This window comes from Dendrobates tinctorius, unplaced genomic scaffold (genome assembly GCF_039654945.1).
Source record: "Dendrobates tinctorius isolate UK_male_01 unplaced genomic scaffold, ASM3965494v1 ptg000115l, whole genome shotgun sequence".
Lineage (NCBI taxonomy): Eukaryota > Metazoa > Chordata > Amphibia > Anura > Dendrobatidae > Dendrobates > Dendrobates tinctorius.
Genome location: NW_027361783.1, coordinates 14,557,583 through 14,576,600, shown reverse-complemented (window position 1 = coordinate 14,576,600; position 19,018 = coordinate 14,557,583). Strand labels below are relative to the sequence as shown.

General features: G+C 42.0%; 1 protein-coding gene across 1 annotated transcript in view; it reads right to left on the bottom strand.

Annotated features, from left to right (window-relative positions):
- The window catches only part of CD226 (CD226 molecule), an 85,067-nt gene that overhangs the window by 6,385 nt on the left and 59,664 nt on the right, over window positions 1-19,018 (bottom strand). Inside the window, exon 4 of the mRNA XM_073590057.1 lies at window positions 4,374-4,467. Coding sequence (XP_073446158.1) covers window positions 4,374-4,467 — 94 coding nt within the window. The remainder of the gene's footprint in view (window positions 1-4,373; window positions 4,468-19,018) is intronic.

Genomic DNA, 19,018 nt, shown 5'->3' with positions numbered 1-19,018 from the left:
TGAACAATACATATATTGTACCTTGTACATTTTTTAAGATCTGTGATGCATCATAAAATACTAATCTTACACTGAATGTACAAGATTGCATTGGGCATTGGAGGACATTTACATTAATGATTTCTGAAGAATGCTTTCTTCCAAGTCATCTGGTAGAAAGACTGTCAGGGAACTAAAGCTTGTTAGAGAATGATGTAGGAGAACAGGTAGTCTTTCAGGCAAGGAGTAAGCAGCTAAGTGGAGGTAGTATTAGCACAAAGAGAGGTGACATGAAAAACGTTCAGAAACTAACCAGAGGTGAAAGCGGTAAAAGTAGAATTTAATTGGTAAAAATAAATTCACTTATAAAATAGTTACAAATGTATGAGACCAGGAGCGCTTATGGGATTATAAAAAGGGATTTTCTTTCTCTTAGACATAAGTCCAGTATTTTGAGGTTGCAGAATATTCCTCCAGGTCATTTCAGCACTGAAGGTCATATAGCACATATCTGCGGAAGGCAGTGTCTCTTATGCTTCATGATCACTGCTAACTCGCTGTAATTGTTTTTCAGACTAATGATTTGTTAAATATTTTATGGAACGGGCAAGTATTTGTGCCCGCGTCAAGAGGTTTATTTCAGAAAAAGATTAAATAAACTCTGACAGTGGGCTTAGGCAAGTGACAGGCTGTCTACAGAGGACACTGACCAAAAGGAAACTGGTAAAACGGCATTTACGTCTAGATATAAATATCACATTTTAATCTTATTTCCGTGGTACAGCAGTTCCTATCGGTCACGTCACATATGTTTTTAATGCCTAGTTCCACTTAGCATTGTGGTTAAGTTACCTCCTTCCACCCTGGTCACATACACAGGGGCTTAGGAAGCTGAGATACTGTATGCAAATTAGTTTGGGGGGCCTTTTGCTGTAGAGCTGATTTAGATAGTTCCTTGCCCACCAGGAAAAATAAATCAATTTTTGACTCAATGACCCTATACAGCTCTCATCTCAATATGGATTATTTTACTCTTCTAATACTTGGAAGATTTCAAGGCTTGGAAGCAGCATTTCCAATTTCGATTAAACCCAACTGATATGGGACCATCCAATGCAAAAAATAAAATTGCAATATACATTAAACAGAGTAGAGTTTGATTTTTGGCATATCACCTATCAGTAAATATCTGATTTATAGAGAATCTATCATGGGCTATTATTAGGCACATTTTAATTGATCTAAATGCTACTCTTCTTCTGAATCTGGGATTATTTTTCTTTTTATTGCTTGTACCTCCCTGTTCATGAGAGACATTGCCTTCTTCCCTTTCCTTAAATCTATTTAATAACCAAGAAAGTGCAGTCATGATCTCTGCTATGAGGGCGTCTTCTTCAGGATTTACACCCCCTTAAATAACAAGACTAGACTTACATACAGGGCAACGGGGGTCATACCTCAAGACAAGAGATGCAGGAACAAAAGAAAAACAATACCAGGATTTGAAAAACAGCAGCTCGTATACTTGGCAAAAAATAAGCATTTTTATGCCAAGTGACAGGTTAGATCTGTAAATAATTTAGCATTGATTAAGTACGATAGTTATTGTTTGGTCTGAGTAACGCATCATATGGGAGTTGAAATTTTAGCTTTATGAGGGTATTTTCTTCCAAATTAGGTATAAAAAGTCCAACCATTTTCCAAACATTGACTTTTGACATTTTAAAAATGTAATTATTAATATATTGACTTATTAAAGATGGAAACTTTAGGTACATTGTCCGCAGCTTAGTTTTTCCATATGGATGCACTGTCAGCTAGGCAAGTGCTGTCAGCTTTTTCCCTTTCTTGAGAGATTTTGAGCTCGATGTTTTGTAAATACCCCCTACTTGAAAGATGTGAACAGCATGTTGTCTGTTTCATGCTACTTTTAGGCTATGTGCCCACGTTGCAGAAATGCTGTGCAATTGTCCACAGCATTTCCGCAACTCCCCGCCGCGTTTTTAGCTTGCAGAATGCTAGCACTTTTCCAAGCGATTTGAAGCATCGCTTGCAAAAGTGATTGACAGGTTGGTCACACTTGTCAAGCATAGCGATTGACAGGTTGGTCACACTTGTCAAGCATAGTGCTTGACAAGTGTGACCAACTTTCTACTATTGATGCTGCCTATGCAGCACCAATAGTAAAAGACAGAATGTTAAAAATAATTTAAAAAAATAAACAGAGATATACTTACCCTCTGTCAGCCCCCAGAGCCCTCCCAGTCCTCATTGGCGCTGCCGGCAACCTCCGTTCCCAGGAATGCATTGCGCGAATGACCTTTGATGACGTAGCGGTCACGCGAGACCGCTACATAATCAGAGGTCATTCACGCAATGCATCCCTGGGAACAGAAGTTGCTGGCAGCACCGCTGAGGGCCGGGAGGACTCCGGCATGGATGAGAGTCTCCTCTCCTCCAGACCCTGGGTACCATCCGCACATGAAGCACTCACTTTACGCATGGTGGACATAGCCACATGCGTAAAGTGAGCGTTTCATTGCAATCCTATGGCGACAGAATCGCTGCGATTCTGCAGAATTAATGGACATGCTGCGGATATTACCGCTATGTGATTCGGCAGGGGAAAAATCCGCAGCATTGGCACAGCACCTGCGGAATCCCATAGGATTGCATGGAAATGCGTTTTGTTAGTGTTTTTTAAGCGTTTCGGCAGCGGCAAAAACGTGTCGGAAACACTTAAAAAAAGCAAAGTGGGCACACAGCCTTTACAGTGACCTTTTTAGGACATGTTCAGATATCAAAGTGAAACATCAGAATAATGTCAGTTTGAGGCTAAATACCCTGTCTGAGAACTGACTTTAATATCTGATTCTGACATCTGACGGACATCTGATTTTGAGATTTGACTTTGATAACTGAGTTTGACATTTGACCTTGACATTTTACTTTGATATCTAACTCTGACACCTAAGTTAATGTTTGCTTATTATTATATGATACTAACTAAATATTCAATCAAATAATGAACCTATTAGCTTAATGGTAAGGCATCTGTGTCACACAAAGTTTTGGTTTGAAAGGTTAACAATACAAAATGTTACCTGTCTGCTACTGTGACTTGAACCCAAAACTCTCTGTCTGTAATCCAACACTCTTACCATTGCACTAAACATTCAGGCAAAGAAAGATCGGCCTTCTGTTTGGTTATGTGATATCTAGTGCAAGCCTATGTATGAATCTCATTGCAACTTTCACACTGACCTCCCTCAAGTCAAATTCAAATGATGTTTGACTTTGATATCTGACTTTCATCTCACTATCATCATTTTCAGAAACTTCCTGTTTCTACGTCTTACCAATAATTTGTACCCATATTGCGAATCTTTGTAATGGCAGATATTAAAGAGATATTCTCATCTTAATTAATAAGTTTGCTTGATAATGCTTATAAATACAAGTACTTTGTTAATTTATTATATACTAAAAAGTATCCCATTCCTGAGATATTGTCAGTTTACTTTTCTTGATGGTCATAGCTCATTTTCTAGGATACCAGTCTAGCAGAGGTGGCTGAACATGGCAGTGCTTGCAATCTCCTTTCTATTAAGCTTGTAAGCATTACACTGAAGCTTGCAAGAGATATAGTAGGGTTAATATTTTTCTATATTTTATATATTTTTTAGTAATAACTAGTCTCATAGTCACATTTTGTTTAATATTTTTCTTAAGGTTTCATATTTGGTCTAATATTGTCCTTTCTCATGTTCAAGCCTTGATAAATTGTGTTATGGGTAGTACGTTGGGAAAGACATAATAGCTAAAAGTCTCATAACAGGTTTGCGAGAAGGGGCAGCTGATGAGAATTTCCAGTGGGAACTACATTTGTCTGCAAATGGTGAAGGAAACCTGCTTATAGGGTATCGCTTGGGCCAGTGATGACACTGTTAACTAAATAGGTGCCCCTGACCCCCCCAAAAAAGGAAGTTAGGTGTCTGGTAGAGGAGCACTCCTAAACAAACAGAATGAAAGCAATTATTTAAAGAATGCAACATTGAAATAGCTGGGGACACCAAACTATGTGGGAGTCTTTGAGTGAACATTCTGTGGACAGGGCTTTGTAGGGACATCATACTGTTTGGCGGGGGTGTGTGGAACATCCTACTGTTTGGGGACATCCTACTCTATGGGGGCTCTGAGGGCATCATATTGTGTTAAGAGCTGTTGATCAAAGTGGAAGGACTGAGTAACAGGAACAGTATGACTTATTGCTTTTTAAAACTTGATATTATATTTGCTTAGAACTGCTAATTACTTTTCAAAGGAAACATATGTTTGGCATATTATAGCTGTATATGCTTCAGCTGCCACAGTGAAAGAGGTAAAGCACTTACCTTACAATACAAAAAGCTGCTGTTGTGAAGATCCCAATAATAACAAGTAAAGAGGACACCCATATTAATGCAAATGTGTGCATTGGTGCGACATCTAAAGAATTAAAAAAAAACTTGTCATACTGGAACACAGTAGTACAGTACAAAAGTGGGTAACAAAACTTATAAAGAGCACTCTAGACCAGTAATAAACTTAAATGGGCATGCTCATCTTCTTCGATTGAGCACAGCAGAGCTGCCATTCCAGACGTAGTCCATAGACAAGAGTGGTACTCTTTCTGGTAAAAGAGGCTATGTTCATATGTCTGTCTGCCCTACTTTTAGTAGAAGATTGGAACAGATAAAAGGAATTACAGTAGTTCCCTCCAGGGCTGTGGAGTTGGAGTCGAAGTTCATTTTGGTGGAGTCGGAATAAAATGGACCAACTCCTAAAATATATAATAAATTGGGTACAATAGTTCAATGGTAGTTGTCCGGTGGCTCTGGCAGACGGGATGATGTGGGATATTGGGGGTAGTAGTCCAGTGGCTTTGACGGGATGATGTGGGATAATAGAGGCAGTAGTCCGGTGGCACTGGCTGAAGGGATGATGCGGGATATTATAGTGAATGTGGCTATGCGGAGTGGATGGGGCTCTGCACTCAGCTTTATTTATATATATATATATATATATATATATATATATATCTCAATCATTATAATTTGTTATAACTAACCGTAGTTAGTTACTATGCTCGGGCAGCGCCGGGCTCTTCAGCTAGTGCTCTATAAATGGCTGTTCTATTCCTGATCTAAGGCTACATTCACACACAGCGTTTTTGCTGCGTTTGAGGATACGTTTTTTAGCCGCAAAAGCAGATCAGCTTTTTAAAAAACCGCATCACCTGAAAGGTTTTTGAGCTCATAGATAATGTTTTCAATAGAGCAGATTTCTAATCTGCTTTTGCTTTCTATCTATCTATCTATCTATCCATTATCCATATCAGTCTATCCATATCTTATCTGTACCAAAAGGAATGAAAGCCGGGTAGCACACAGACTATATATAGCTACAATTTTGTTTATAATTTTCCCTGAAAAAAACCTGTCTGACATATATCCAACAATGAAATTGGAACATCAAGAAGAAAAAAATCATGGAATTATACAAATCAAAGGATTGATAGAAATGTAAATGTTGAAAAAGGGAAACAAAACTTTCAAAACCCAAAATAAGAAAATCAACAGCTCATCACAGCTATAATGGGTTCATCCAGGGTGCTCCGCAGCTTGAGCAGAGAGTATCAATATAAATTTTAAAAAATGGTATGCGGTCCCCACCATTTTTTTACAACAAGCCTTGCTAAAGCAGATAGCTGGGGGTTGGTATTCTCAGCGCTGGTAAGGGGCCATGTATGTTGATGGAAGCTGTCTATATTGTGGTAGTTCCGAACACGTGATCCGCTCCTGTCCAAAGAAGTCGGGAAACTCCTGTGCCTAGGCTTAGTAGGATAGGCCACTCTAGGTAGAGAACATTGCTCTCCATCGTTGCAGATCTCAGTCTCCGTGACCTGCGGAGCAATAAAATTTTCTGGACTCTGTCTGTTGGATTCCGGAGCCACCGGGAGTTTTATCCAGCAGATGCTTGTGGATCGTTACCACTTACCAGTTCAGTCTCTTCCCAATCTGTTGCAGGTGACCGCTGTCGATGGTCAGCCACTGACCGAACCCGTCCAGTTCCAGACTGAGCCAGTGGAACTCCGGGTAGGTCTTATGCATTCTGAAAGAATCCGTTTTTATGTGTACCCTGGTTTGTCTCACCCCTTGCTTTTAGGTTTTCCTTGGTTTCAGAAACACGAACCAGTCCTTAATTGGAGAACAGGCGAAATTCTACTTTGGGGAGATTCCTGCTAGGACCATTGCTTAACCCGGATTGAACCAGTTTCACCCCTGGTCCAACCTGCTACCCTGCCTGGATTACCATCCGCTTACTGGTCCTTCTCGGATGTCTTTGGGAAAATGGAAGCTGAAAAACTCCCCCCCACAGGTCGTATGACTGTCCAATAGATGATCTTCCTGGAACATCTCCTCCCTCTTTCCCAGGCAGAGATTCAGGCTATATCGGACTACATCCAGGAGAATTTGACCATAGGGTTTATCGGAAAATCATCATCACCGGCAAGAGCAGGCTTATTCTTCGTGAAGAAAAAGGATGGATCCTTGCGGCCCTGTATCGACTACCGGGGACTGAACCAGATCACGTTAAAAAACAGGTACCCTTTGCCTCTAATTTCAGAACTGTTTGACCGTCTCCGAGGGGCCAAGATCTTCACCAAGCTGGATCTCAGAGGTGCCTACAACTTGATCCGAATAAGGGATGGAGACGAATGGAAAACAGCCTTCAACACCCGTGATGGTCACTTCGTGTACCTGGTAATGCCGTTTGGTCTAAGCAATGCACCCGCTGTTTTCCAAGAGTTCGTCAATGACATTTTCAGGGATCTGCATTACACCTGTGTTGTTGTCTATCTGGACGACATACTGATTTTTTCCACTGACTTGGTCTCGCACCAGAGGCAAGTACGCCTAGTCTTACAAAGGCTCAGGGAGAACAGACTGTATGCTAAGTTTGAAAAGTGCCTCTTTGAACAATCCTCTTTGCTTTTCCTCGGTTACATTGTTTCCTCCACAGGATTAAAAATGGATCCAGAGAAGTTATCGGCTGTACTCAAGTGGCCTCGTCTGTCTGGGCTGAAGGCCATACAGCGATTTCTGGGCTTCGCCAACTACTACAGATAATTCATTCCTAACTTTTCCACCCGACTGGTGCCCATCTCTGCTCTGACCCGGAAAGGTACAAATCCCAAGGATTGGCCTCCTGATGCTGAGGAGGCTTTTGTTTCTCTCAAAATGGCTTTTGCTGTCGCACCTGTTCTTCATCATCCTAACTCCAATGAACAATTTTTTCTTGAGGTCGATGCCTCTTCAGTAGGTGCGGGAGCCGTACTAACCTAGAAATCGTCCACCGGGCGAATGCACACCAGTGTTTTTTCTTCCAAGGTTTTTTCTCCCGCAGAGAGGAATTATTCCGTTGGAGATCAGGAATTGTTGGCTATCAAATTGGTTCTGCAGGAGTGGAGGCATCTTCTACAAGGAGCTCGTCATCAGGTAGTCATACACTTATCACAAAAACCTTGCTTACCTCCAAAATGCACAAAGGCTGAATCCTCATCAAGCCCGCTGGGCTTTGCTTTTTGCTCGCTTTAATTTTGTTCTTCATTTTCACCCAGCTGACAAAAATGTCAAAGCAGACGCACTTTCCAGAGCCTTTCTGCCTCCTGATCAGGAAGAAGAACCGCAGCACATCATTGAACCCTCAAGGTTAGTCGATGTCGCTTCTGCTGATCTTACCCGGCTTCCCGCTGGGAAAACCTTCGTGTCAGCTTCTGAACGTACTCATGTCCTTCGGTGGGGTCACTCCTCCAAGTTGGCTGGTCACGCCGGTCAGAGAAAGACTCTGCAACTCATCTCCTGGTACTACTGGTGGCCTGCTATGGCTAAGGACATTCAGGAGTATGTCACAGCCTGTCTTTCGTGTGCCCGTAACAAGCGGCCAAGCACCTACCCGCAGGTAGGCTTCAGCCTCTTCAATTCTGTCTTCTCCCTGGCAACACATCGCGATGGACTTCATCACAGATCTTCCGATCTCATCTAGCTGTTCTGTGGTGTGGGTAGTGGTGGACCCGTTCTCTAAAATGGCTCACTTCATTCCGCTACCCGGTCTTCCAACTGCTCCTGAGTTGGCAGATCTGTTCATCCAGCACATCTTCCGTCTCTATGGTTTCCCTCTCCACATCGTGTCCAACAGAGGAATCCAGTTCACCTCAAGATTCTGGAGAGCAGTTTGTAAACTGGTAAGAATTGAACTGGATTTTTCCTCAGCATACCATCCCCAGTCCAATGGACAAGTGGAGAGGACAAATCAAATCCTGGCTGGATTCCTGTGTCACTTTGTCAACGCGCATCATGACGACTGGGTAGACTTGCTGTCCTAGGCCGAATTTTCCTACAACCAAGTAAGTGAATCTTCTGGAAAGTCTCCCTTTTAGTTTGTCTTCGGACTGCAACCCGGAATACCTCTTCCCATCTCTGGATCATCTGGTGTTCCGGGTGCCGATACTTTCTCCGAAGATTTTTCTAAGGTCTGGAGGGACACCAAAACTGCTCTGGAGAAAGCCTCCCAGCGCATGAAAAGGCATGCGGACAAGAGACGTTTGGATATGCCTATCTTTCGCCCTGGAGACAATGTATGGCTCTCTTCAAAGTACATCCGTTTAAAGATGCCATCCTACAAATTGGGTCCACGGTTCATTGGACCATTTGAGATCTTGAGACAAATCAATCCAGTCTCTTAGAAGCTGAAGTTGCCTACTTCCCTACATGTGCTTAACTCCTTTCATATTTCTCTCCTCAAACCAGTAGTTTTGAGCCCCTTCTTTAAGGATCCGGGCACCACTCCTGACCCTGTCTCGGAGGATGATGTTTTTGAGGTAAAACATATCCTGGCCGTGAGGAAAGTAAGGGGTAAGACCTACTACCTGGTGGACTGGAAGGGTTTTGGTCCTGAGAAGAGATCTTGGGAGCCTAGAGAGAACATCCAGGCTCCTCTTCTCCTTAAAAGGTTCTACGCAGGCTTGAAGAAGAGGGGGTGTAAAGAGGGGGATACTGTTACACCCGGTCCCTGTCCTTGGCGCAGCGCCATGATCTGCCACTGCTACACCTGGTCCCCGTCCTGGCGCTGTGTCCAGGTCTGCCGCTGCCCCCCGTTCTGGGCACTCACCTCAAGCCTCGCATGCTGTCCTTCTGGAGCAGCCGGCCTCCTCTGTGTCTCATGCTGCTGCTCAGCATTCAGGTCTCTCTCCTGCCTCCACCTCCTGGCGTCCTGTCGGCAGATCTGTAACTAAAGCTATTAGGGCACGACCGCCCGCTCTCCTGCCTTCTTAAAGGGACAGTGTGCATTTTTCATAAAGTGCAATTAACTAATGGCAGTGCTCTGGCTCCATAGGGAGAACGCCAGAGCAACGAGTATCAATCATTGCTACATTCGGTTCTCATGCTAAACTGTCTGTGCTGCGTCTGCAGACTCTGTGCATTCTCTAATGCTATCTGTCTTCACAGAGTATCAGTATCCTGTGCTTCCTGGTTATATCGGCAACCATCTGGGTGAAAGTCATCCCGTTCCGCCAACAGCCATCCGAGTCCAAGGACTGTGTGAAGGTCACTGGAACCGACTCCTTACCAACTACCTGGATCCAGGACCCGTCTCATTACGGACTCTGCTGTAACTACTGTTATCCCTTTTGGTCCCGCTAGGACAGCTGACATATGTTCGGGATCTAACTGGAGGTAGCGCCTGTGTCCTCCGAGTATTCCATTCTTTCCCTGTCTGAGGGGCTTTACTACGGGTACCCAGGGCTCACTAGTCACACCCCCTTTGGAGCCCCCCCAGACCGTGGTCCCGAGATTCCACTTTAAAAATAAAAACGAATGTGAACTTCATCTCTGCCTCCAATTCCATTCGTTACACTCATGGTGAGTTCACCCCAGTTCACCGAGAGAATTTCGCTGCCGTGAATTTGAACTGTAGTGAACTCACCTCTGCACTCTGAAAATTTTTCTGACTGTGCTTAAATAAGGAAAAGTGTGGCTTTGCTTTTATTTCAAATAAAAGACTTCATTCTGGCTGTGTCTTTATTTACAATATAACTATAGGATTAGTAATGTATAGTACAATAATGAGAGCACAGAAATGAACGGCACTAGGGCACAGAGTCTGTGCATATAATTAACAAAATCTCTATAGAAACCGAAGACTAGTGGTTTCTAGCCACCTGGACCCGTAGAAGCATCTTGTATGTGAAACGGCCTTTGTCCGTCTCCTTCCTCGCATGCCTCTGTACACCTGCTTGTCCACAGAACTTTGTCTAATCCTGTGATGGGACAATATAGGACATCGCTTTTACAGCATCTGGGTGATTGCTGCATCACTATTTGTCTTTAGTTTGTCTTTAGTAATGTATAGGTGTCTTATAGATGCCTCTCGATTACTAATCCGTGGGCTTGACGTCAATGGAAAATAGAAAGTTGACATCAACCCCACAAATATGAACCCCACTTGCCACCTCTACAGGTCAAATGGGAAGTGCCAGGCAAAGTGCCAGAATTAGCACTTTTAACAGATCTGCCTTTTCTGGGTGGCTGTGGGCTGCTATTTTTAGGCTGGTGGGGCAATATACATGGTCCCTTACCAGCCCGTGAAAACCAGCCAGCAGCTGTGAGCTTTAGCAAGGCTGGTTGTCAGAAACAGGGGTGACCACATGCCGTTTGAGTAGCCCTCTATTCCTGATAAGCAGCCTAGCTGAAGCGGACAGCTGAGGGTCGCAGTCCCCAGCTGTCAGTTTTGCTTGACTGGTTATCAAAAATACAGGGGAACCCATGCCGTTTTTTTTTTTAATTATTTATTTAGAGCGCAATGTTATTAGCAGCACCAGTAGGTAAACTTATACCTGGGAGCAGTAGGTAAACTTATACCTCCATTCAACGCTGTGGTCTCACACTGTCATCTGACAGTGTGAAAACTGCAGCTGTCTGACCGGAGATAATGATTTTGCCGCCGATCAGAAGTATTGTTGCCGCATTGTCATGCAAATGACAGCATGGAAAACACTGAATGGGTACCCCCACTCAAGTGAATGGTGTTTGGGTCCTGTTTTGGTACCCGAACCCAAACTTTTTTTGTTTTAAACTGTTTGTCCAAACCTGCCAGACCCGAACATCCAGGGGTCCACCCATCTCTAATCCTAAATGCACTTCGGCACTCAAATCATCAAGATCCTCTTCTAGCAGCTCCCCATTTAATTGCCAATGACATGCCATATGTGTTCAACTGTAGTGAAGTCCAGAGATGCTACAGCTCATGTACGCCATGCAGTCTGCTCACAGTAGCACAAGTAATATGCAGCCTGGCATTGTTATGACAGGCTGCAATGCCAATATGAACTCCTGGGACATTTTAACATTCCCTCATGAAAGCATTTTTATGACATTGCACACAATGTTTCCAGAACAATCTCCAGATATCACTGGGTCCAAGACAAAAGTGGGACAAATGGCTGAAAAGTATTAGTTCCTATTTTTTCATCATCTGCATGTCATTAGCATAATTTCCATAATTCCATTACTTTTCCTTCTTGATATTGTAATTCCAAAGTTGAGGGTTGTAAATACCAAATTATTTAATTTATTTTTACTTAAACTTTTAGCCATTCTTAAAGCTATAAAGTAACATTAGGCTGTAAAAAAGTAGCTATCAGCAGTGACAAGTATTACTTGTATGGTGCTGGAAAGTCATCTGTCATTTGCTATTTTTACTTAATCTCACAAAATGAAAACTAATGATTAGAAAAGAAAAATAGAAAATATTACTATTGATCACAAAAATTAAAAAAAATAGAAAACCGTATAGTAATTGATCTTTTTATAACACTCATTCTTTTTAGTGTTTGCTCACCTGTACGATACTGCTTTTATTAACGTGTTATCTATTAAACATTTAAAACAAATCTGCAAATATGGAATGTAATAAGTAAATTAACAAACTCATTTTGGGTAGAGAGATTTTTAAGCCTCAAACTTATATTGTGAAAATGAAAAATATAAGCTAAAATAATATCTACTATATAATTGTCTAATTCTTTCTGTTAGTTTCTCTGTTTGTAAAGGAAATCCCACGTTGCTGATTGGTCGCGGCCGGCCAGGCGCGACCAATCAGAGACAGGCGCAGTCCGGCCGTGAATTGGCGCGGAATTCGAATGACGCACGCCACCCCTACCATCGGGAGATCTGCGGAGCTGGCCGCTGATCTCCCAATGGTTGCCACGGGTCATCTCCTGCCGCACAGAGGTCAGCGGCAACGCAGCCGGGAGATTACCGGCGCTAGCCTGATTGGACGCGGCCGGCCGGGCGCGACCAATTAGCGACATGTGCAGTCCACCCGCGAATTGGCGCAGAATTCGAATGACGCACGCTACATCATAAATAAACTACATACATATTCTAGAATACCCGATGCGTTAGAATCGGGCCACCATTTAGTTTATATTATAATACTAATTTGTTCTTCACATTCATTTTATTAGATTTAATTCACAATGATTCTCTTCCTGCACTGTCAAACACATATGGCACATGCAGAAATTTCTTCTTGCATAGTTCTATGCATGCATGGCACAATCATGGTGTTGGCACATGGATAGTCAACCAGGATCAGAGTTATTCATGTGCGCCTCTACTACAGTCAAGTCTCAGAAAAGTCACAGAAAATCTTTATTACACTGTCACAGGAAAGCCTGTCTTACACTGGAAGGGGAAAAACACTAATTTAACTGCCCTGTGAAAACCAATAAAAATATTAATGTATAATGGAATTTCTTATAGAAATAAAAAAGGCAAGACATGTTTGATCATGTAGTTTTGTTTTTTTTCCATAGAGTGAAGTACTTATGTTTAAAGGAAGAAATTTGAATGAGAGAAATGATGTGCTCTTACAACTAAAATAGTTTCTTGAACTCCTAATTGTTTTGTGGTTTAAAAAGGAGTCATTTAAAAAAAATCTTGACACCATCAGAACTGAATATTCTACTGACAAATTATCTTATACACTCCAGACTTCCTGTAATTGATCTGAAAAAACGAGAACTAAATTTCATCACTTTATGGGTTTATGAAAAAAATACAATCATGCGAAAAACTAAGTACAGGCTCTTGGAATTCAATGGTTTGATGTATCAGTGTATAATTGAAAAAAAATTCTGATCTATATAAGATCTTATAATAAGGTGCATACAACCTCAAAATAACAGCAACACTTGCAAGTTAGGCTAGTTTCACACTAGCGTTTTTGAGCGCAGCGACGGCCTGCGCACAGCCGCCGCTAAGCCCCACCCCCTGCCGCGCCTCCGCCGGTAGCTCCGCCTACCGGCGCATGACGCTGCATGCGCCCTGCGTCCCCTATCTTTATCACTGGGGGCGCAGGCCGTGCGCAGTATGCATTTGGCGGTGCATGCGTCCTTTTGACGGTGCGCCGACCTGCGCCAAACGCAACCTGCTGCAGTTTGGTTGCGCCGGCGCACCGTCACATCGCCGCACACTCATCCGACAGAAGCACCAGGCACTTTATTTTTCATATGCACTGGCATATTATGGAGCTTTGGTTTATATGACCTTTTCTGCCTTCATTGTCTCTGCCATTTGTGGTCTGTATGTCTGCAACGACCTTATTAGAGGTGCAAAGGCATTAGTACTGCTGTCCCATATGGGCATTTTATATTTTTCCATTCTTGTATTCATCTGCTCATTTTTTTTTTTTTTTTTGCTATATGCAGTCCACAGGAGTGTGTGCTCATTAACTACATCAGTGAGTACATAGATGCCAGTTCAGGGGTTTCATGTGTGCTTAATATATTCATGGTGCTGTGAATAGTTCTCTTTCCAAACCAGTCAGGCATTTTGATTTTTCATGTTTAATGCCTTTTTTCATTTGTTTGTTTTAGAGACTGTTCCTCATTAGACACTTTATAGTGCTCATTCATACATTGTCTGTGGGGTCTGTTGATGTGGGAGGTTTATCATATCATTATTTCATGATTTGACTTACCACTTTTCTACATGTTTTTAAATGTTTTTATGTAGTCTGTGTTATTCCATGTCTGTGTTGGATGTATTCAATAAACTTCATACATTTTTTACTCATACATGTGGTGTTCCCTATTCATAGGCTGGTCGCTTTGTTCTTTTTTCTGTCACATATTTTTGCCTAGTCTTTGGTGAACCCCTCTTTCCAGTGGTGCCCTCCATTTTTGTTCACATTACCGGCGCACCGTCAAAAAGGCGCATGCGCCGCCAAACGCATACTGCGCATGGCCTGCGCCCCCAGTGATAAAGATAGGGGACGCAGGGCGCATGCAGCGTCATGCGCCGGTAGGCGGAGCTACCGGCAGAGGTGCGGCAGGGGGCGGGGCTTAGCGGCGGCCGTGCGCAGGCCGTCGCTGTGCTCAAAAACGCTAGTGTGAAACTAGCCTTACACCATGTTATCTAGTTCTCAAAAACGATACCAATGCCGATGCAGTGTTTTAAAAAAATTAAGCAAACCCCTTAAAACATGACACTGTTCTTGAGTAATTTTGACCTACTCTTAGCTATAACGCTGTTAACATTCATTGGTGGTTGAGGATGTTTTTTAATTCACAGCTTTCTCAGGGAAGAGGTGGTGAAGGGAGGTTGTACAGGATGAACAAGGAGGGAGACAGGGAGCAGGCACGTCAGAGAAGTCCACATTGTTTTTTTCCATTTTGAGACTAGACTTAGTCACAAGAACACAGCCTGTGAATGCAGAGTGGGCCAGAGATCGCCAAACAACTAGATGTAGTGAGTGGGAATTGGGCGTGGTAGAAAGAGAGGTTTGTGGTGCAATGGATCATGGTGAAGGTAGTCTGAATAGTCTAAGGGAGTGACAGAATGTCCTGAACATAAACAATAAACTGCACAATTGGCTGCAGGAGGGTAAAGGGAGCTCAAAATTTCAAATAAAGGTAACAAGAGAGTTGCTGAGATCACTGTAGAGACAGCATTTGATTTGGGGTGTGGTCTGTACTCTATTTGGGCCATTGCAACACCTTGATTCTTTTATTTTTCAGTTATTCTTGTGAAGATTTTCTGGTGTGCTTAGAATCATTGTCCTTTTGCATGACACAGTTTCAGCCAGGCATTAGCTTTTGGTATCACATTAAATGACTTCACATTAGACCCTATAACACGTTGGCATACAGAAGTGTTCATGGGCGACTTAACGACAAGAAGGTACCCAGATCATATGTCGCAAAACAAGTCAAAATCATAACCCTCAAGAACCGTTCTTGACAGTTGACAGGTGTTTGCACTGATATGCTGTGTTTGATTTTCACCAAATGAAGTGCGGGGTATTCTAGCCAAACATCTCACATTTGGTCTTGTCTGTCCAAAGAACTTTGTTCCAGAACGCTTGTGATTTGTTCCGATGCAACTCTGAAACTTTTGATGTCTTTTTAGAATGTACAGGCTTTCTTCTAAGGCTGGTTTCACATTAGCGTTGAAACAACGCTGCGCACTGCGTCGGTAAGCCCCGCCCCGATCCGGCTCCCTGCCCGCCCCATCCGGGGGATCACCGCCTACTATCGCATTTGCACGCATGCGATCGGCGCACCCTATCTTTAGCATAGGGTGCGCAGATCATGCGCTGCCAGTGTGAAAGTAGCGTGCTGCGCACTTTTGACGGTGCGCCGTGCGCGCCGAAATGCAACATGTTGCATTTCGGCACGCACGGCGCACCGTCAAAAGTGCGCAGCACGCTACTTTCACACTGGCAGCGCATGATCTGCGCACCCTATGCTAAAGATAGGGTGCGCCGATCGCATGCGTGCAAATGCGATAGTAGGCGGTGATCCCTGATGGGGCGGGCAGGGAGCCGGATCGGGGCGGGGCTTACCGACGCAGTGTGCAGAGTTGTTTCAACGCTAATGTGAAACCAGCCTAACAATTCTTCCAAACAAGTCAGACTTCTTCAGCCTTTTTTTAAATTATACTCTCATGAACTTTTAACATTCCAACTGAGGACTTTAGAGTCTAAGCTGTATCTCTTCTTTTTTGTCATTTCTTTGAACATTGCATGGAATAACCTTGGAGAGACTCCAAACTGGAAATGGCCATACAACCCTTCCCAGATTGATGGGCAATGACAATTGCTTCTCTAAGATAATTGCAGATGTGTTTCCACCTTGGAAAGGCCTCCTTCACACAGACCTCGAAAAGGCCCAAACTTCTATTTTTATGGTCACACTTCCTGGAGAACAATTAATTAAGGACTTTTGATTAGCAGCAGTATACCCTAAGAGGACAAAAAGTAACTTTGCTTTGAACGCCACACAAAAATTTTACATTGTGCATTGCTCATTTATGCATAGTCAAACCTTTTTGCACAAAGACATAAATCATTGCATATTGTAATGGCAGCACTAAATAAAAGTAAAATACAATAATGTATATAATATTAACCCCTTCTGACGAAAGGCAGTTTTCACCTTACTGACCAAGCCGAATTTTTCTAATTTAATGTGTCAATATATGTGGTAATATTTTTGGAATATTTCTGCAAAATTTTTTTTGTGACTCGTACTTTTTACTGGTGGTAAATTTAGGTTGATATGATTTGTGCTTATTTAGGAAAGTATCAGAAATTTGATGAAATTTTTCTTAAATTTTTGAACTTTGAATTTTTATTCTTTTAAAACATAGTTATACCACATAAAATAGTTAATAAATAACACTTACCGTATACCTAATATACATCTACCTCATTTTTTTAATTATTTTTTGATAGGATGCTAGAAGGGTTAAAAGCTTAATAGCAATTTTTACCTTTTTTCAACAAAATTGAGAAAATGTGTTTATTAAGTGATTTTTAGGGATATATACATATATCAGAAAACCTTCAAACAAGATCTCATTGTAAAAAACTGAATGCTCAAAGCATTAAAAATCAAATTTAGAACCTTTGTTAACCCTTCAGGTGCTTCACAGGAATGATTGCAAAGTGTAATGAAAAAAATGAATTATGTTTCTTCAATGAAAATATTAACTTAGCCCCAAATTTTACTTTACAAAGTGGTATCAGGAAAAAATGTACCCCATAAATTGCTTTTAAATTTTTCTTCTTCCTCAACTTTTTCAGTCCTGATAGTTTTGGTCCAAATTTTCTAACATTTCGAACTGTTCATAATTCCATCCAATTTGACTAAAGCCCCAGTTCCAGCTGCCAAGAAAAAGCCCCAAATAATAATGCCTCTAACTTGCTTCATTATGGGCATGGTGTTCTTTTGATGCTGCTCAGTGCTGGCTTTGCACCAAACATAACTTTTGGGATTATGTCCAAAAAGTTCAACCTTGGTCTCATCAGACCACTACATTTTTTCCCACATGCTTTTAGCAGACTTGATGTAAGTTTTGACAAAACATAGATGGGCTTAGATGTTTTTCTTTGTAAAAAAAAAAAAAAAAAAAAAAAAGGCTTACGTCTGGCAACTATACCCCACAGGCCAAACATATGAAGACTCTGGGAGATTGATGCCACATTTAAAACATAACCAGTACTTGCCAGAAATTCCTGCAGCTCCAATGCTCCAGTAGGCCTCTTGACAACCTCCCTGGCCAATTTTTGAGGGATGTCCCCAGCTCTTGGTAATGCCAATTTTATGCCAAATTTAAGTCACTTCTTGATTACTTTATTCAAAATGTTCCATTATACAGTGGGGGGGGGGAATTATTTAGTCAGCCACCAATTGTGCAAGTTCTAACACTTAAAAAGATGAGATTTTGCAAATTATGGTGGAAAATAAGTATTTGTTCATTAGCAAATGTTCACCTCAATATTTTGTTATATATCCTTTGTTGGCAAAGACAGAGGTCAAACGTTTTCTGTAAGTCTTCAAAAGGTTGGAACACACTATTGGTGGTATGTTGGCCCATTCCTCAATGCAGATTTCCTCTAGAGCAGTGATGTTTTGGGTCTGTTGCTGGGCAACACGAATGTTCAACCACTTCCCCAATTATATGAGTGTGTTCGCATGTATACAACCACATTGTTTTGATTTTGTGTTTTTAATTCCTCTCAATGAATTTAATGTTTCTCAAAGAATTTCTAACCATTATGGGTGACATTAAAGGTGAAAAAAGTTCTGAAATGATTCAGAATCTTCAATGTACAGCGCTCACGAGAAATGGGAATGACGAAAAATCTCTGGCATGGTCGCTTATTAAGATGCATGGCTGTAGTTCGCTGTCATCCTGTATGAATCATAGAATCGTAGAGTTGGAAGGGACCTCCTGGGGCATCTCGTACAACCCCCGGCTCAAAGCAGGATTCGCTAAATCATCCCAGACAGATGTATGTCCAGCCTCTGTTTGAAGACTTCTATTGAAGGAGAATTCACCACCTCTCGTGGCAGCCTGTTCCACTGATTGAACACTCTGTCAAAATTCTAATATCTAATCTGTGTCTCCTCCCATTCAGTTTAAAAGAAAAATGCTGGAAGGTAAATTTAATAGCCACACTGGACACTAGCTAGCTACACTATCTGACTGATATACAACCGCTAAAACAAGATTTCCACTCTTTATATGGAGAGAGACATGTGATTTCAGCAGCCTATGACACAAACCGATGTGTCAGGACATTGCGGGTGTTTCCTGCACCCTGATTGGCTAGCCGCAATGTGCACACATAAAGTAAGGGAAAAAATGCTGGAAGGTAAATTTGCCATTACTGAGGACCACAGACAAAGCCAGCTGGGCATATGTCCTACAAGTGAGTTGTGCACTGCTTCTATTGTGCTCTATGCATGAGTATAGCATTCTAAATAATATTATTTCACTAGCTAAATGTGAAACAGCCTGCTGTATTCCATCTTGTCATTTAGTGCTGTGGTGATATGAAACTGTCTGCAGACCTAAGGCACATTAAAAAGAAATTATAATTTTTCAGTTTCAAAAAGTAAGGCAGCCCGCCTTATCACACT